Source organism: Aureobasidium melanogenum (assembly GCF_000721775.1).
Source record: "Aureobasidium melanogenum CBS 110374 unplaced genomic scaffold scaffold_3, whole genome shotgun sequence".
NCBI lineage: Eukaryota > Fungi > Ascomycota > Dothideomycetes > Dothideales > Saccotheciaceae > Aureobasidium > Aureobasidium melanogenum.
This window is the reverse complement of record NW_024470055.1, coordinates 1,420,887-1,423,446: the sequence shown is the minus strand read 5'-3', so window position 1 is coordinate 1,423,446 and position 2,560 is coordinate 1,420,887. Positions and strand designations below refer to the sequence as shown.

The 2,560-nt window shown below is 46.5% G+C and overlaps 1 protein-coding gene across 1 annotated transcript; it reads right to left on the bottom strand.

Annotated features, from left to right (window-relative positions):
- Nucleotides 1–537: 537 nt before the first annotated feature.
- On the bottom strand, nt 538–2,169 carry M437DRAFT_81935 (uncharacterized protein; the record flags this gene model as incomplete). The annotated part of the gene is made up of 2 exons (XM_041027652.1): nt 538–1,876; nt 1,928–2,169. The coding sequence occupies 2 exons, from the start codon at nt 2,167–2,169 to the stop codon at nt 538–540; spliced, it is 1,581 nt and encodes a 526-aa protein (XP_040883125.1).
- Between the last annotated feature and the right edge of the window lie 391 nt (nt 2,170–2,560).

Below are 2,560 nucleotides of genomic sequence, written 5' to 3'. Positions count from 1 at the left end.
CCTTACACCAGCATCATCTCCTTCTCCATCCTTCTCCATCCTGTGTCTATATTCTGTTCTTGTCCTTACACCAGCATCATCTCCTTCTCCATCCTATATCCTTCCTGTGTTTATATTCTGCTCTTGTCCTTACCTCCACTTTTCTAAGCTCAAGCTGTACATCTTGTTTCCCTACAAATCGTACATTCAGTTTCTATACTCTTCTAGCCCAGTCGCATCATACAACGTTTCCCACCAAGTTGCTCATCTACGGTCAACATATAAAGAACTATGGGGAGAATGTTTTTTAAGTTCTCAAATGTAAAAAGGCAATAGTTATCATAAATATTCTCTTGATTAAAAAGGCAATATTTTGTTCATGTAATTGCAAGGGATGGTTTGATAAAGGCAAGTCTGTCTCATTTTTTCCTTAGAGCTAGAGCAATGACACAGGCTATGTACGCAATTTTCGTATTACCACCATAGGTGGTATATCTCTTCTTCTCTGCTGCTTGTAGAAGTCACGCTAATCCTCCTACCATCGCATAAAGACGCCGGCTAAGAACGTACAATGTCAGGCGCAGGGTACCACATATTGCGCGCCTTAGTAACAGCTGGGTGTCCATCACTGCGTTGACTTACAAGCGCAAGATGACCCCAAAGAAGCTCCTTCGTAGGGAAGCCCACATCACATTGAACACAGACGTAAGGAGAGCCGATACGAGACGTCAGATTGTCGTGGTCATCGGCCAAATGATCAAGCGCGCCAATAATGTCCGGGAATTTAGTTCCAACATTGCACTGCTTGCATGTCTTAATCTCGGCAGAGAGATCTTCGCTCTCTTTACAAGAAGACTGCTGAATATGGCGATGAAGAGCAAAGTCGTTTAAGAAACCCTTTTGACATCCAAATGGACATATATGCATGTCCTTTTGAAAGAAGTAGTCGGTATGAAGGGAGTCGTCCAAGTGCTTATAGAACTTGTCGATTGTCCATGCTTCGTTAATTGGTTGTTTGCATTCATGGACTGGACATGAGTATACCATACCACCATTTGTGCCGGCATAGTCATTAGCGGTACGACGGTTAATTGACTTGTTTGACACAACTGAGTTTGTAGGTGCAGCAGATCCGAAAGTGATGATAGGAGCAATTGTAGCTTGAGAAGGAACAGCCGTGGTTGCAATTGGATCTGCGCGAGTCACAACGGCAGGAGCTGTCGAACTTGGTGGAACTGATTGCGCTGCGTTCGTAGGACCTGAATGTGAAGCAACAGAGGAGACATTCTCTGCATCATTGGGAGTAGTAGAACCAGATTCAGAGTCGGAGAGGATTCGTCTTGTGCGTTTCGTGCCACGTACGAAATCCAGGGCGTGACCATCGTCATCGGACACGTTAGAGGACCCGTGGGCGTGTCCAGGAGATTGCTGAACGTCATAATCAGGCTCCTCATCATGTTTAGGAGACTCGTTGATGTGTCTAGGAGATTGATGAACGTCCTGATCAGGCTCCTCATCATGTCCAGGAGATTGCTGAGCGTGCTGATGAGATTCTTCGGCTGTAGTTCGAGGCTGCTGAGCGTGATGAGGCGATTCATCGGCTGGAGATTGAGAGTCTTCGGCGTTCTCTTGAGGCTGCTGAGCGCGCTGATCAGATTCTCCGGCTGGAGCTTGAGTCTCTTCGGCGTGTTGAGAAGCTTGTCCGGCTGGAGCTTGAGATTCTTCGGCGTTCTGCTGAGCCTGATTGGCTGCCGCTGAAGGTTGGAAGTCGCGTGCGTTGACGAGCGACTGAATAAGCGGTGATGGTGCAGGCTGAGCAGGCTGTGAAGTGTTGCGCAAGGCTTGCATGAGAGGACCCAAGGGTGGATTTACAGGTGAAGGTTCGATTTCGAGGCCACTTTGTATAGTCAGTGATGAGGTAGATGTGAAACGATGTGAGCGTACTGACCGAGTGGTGAGAAGGGCTGTACGTATGGATCTTGCCAGTCTCTGTGTCTGACCCCAGTTGCCATCAAAACCATGAGCAAGCAGTTCCTCAGCCACAGTGATCCAGTGGTGAAGCTGATCGTCTGACAAGTGAGAGTTCAGACGTACCCCCCACTCTTGCTCACGCTGCAAGCGCTGTCCTGAAGTCTGCGCAGTGTTATGACGTGCGATGCTTCGTGGATCAAAGGGATCGAGAGGATCCATGATGTAGGCGTGAGTGGGTGTAAGAGCGGAAAGAAGACAGAGGCTGTAAGAAGGAGAGGAGTGTGTAATGAGGAGAGCGTGTGACGAAAGAGACTTGAATCAAGTGGAAAGGGCGGTAATGCCATGAGAAAGAGAGAAAGGAGGAAGGAAGTTTAGTGAAGATACATAGTGAGTGAGCTATCAATAAATAAGACTCAACAAAAATTATCATGTCCTAAGAAGATATGTTGACCGTACAGGTATGCCTAACTCTTCTGTTCCTTACATGCGTCCCATATGGGATTAGAGGCTATGAATTATCAATGTATTCTAGGATATAGGGCAGATCTATATGTTGACCGTATAAACATACTTAACTTTTTTGATCTTTATAGATATCCTAGATATTATA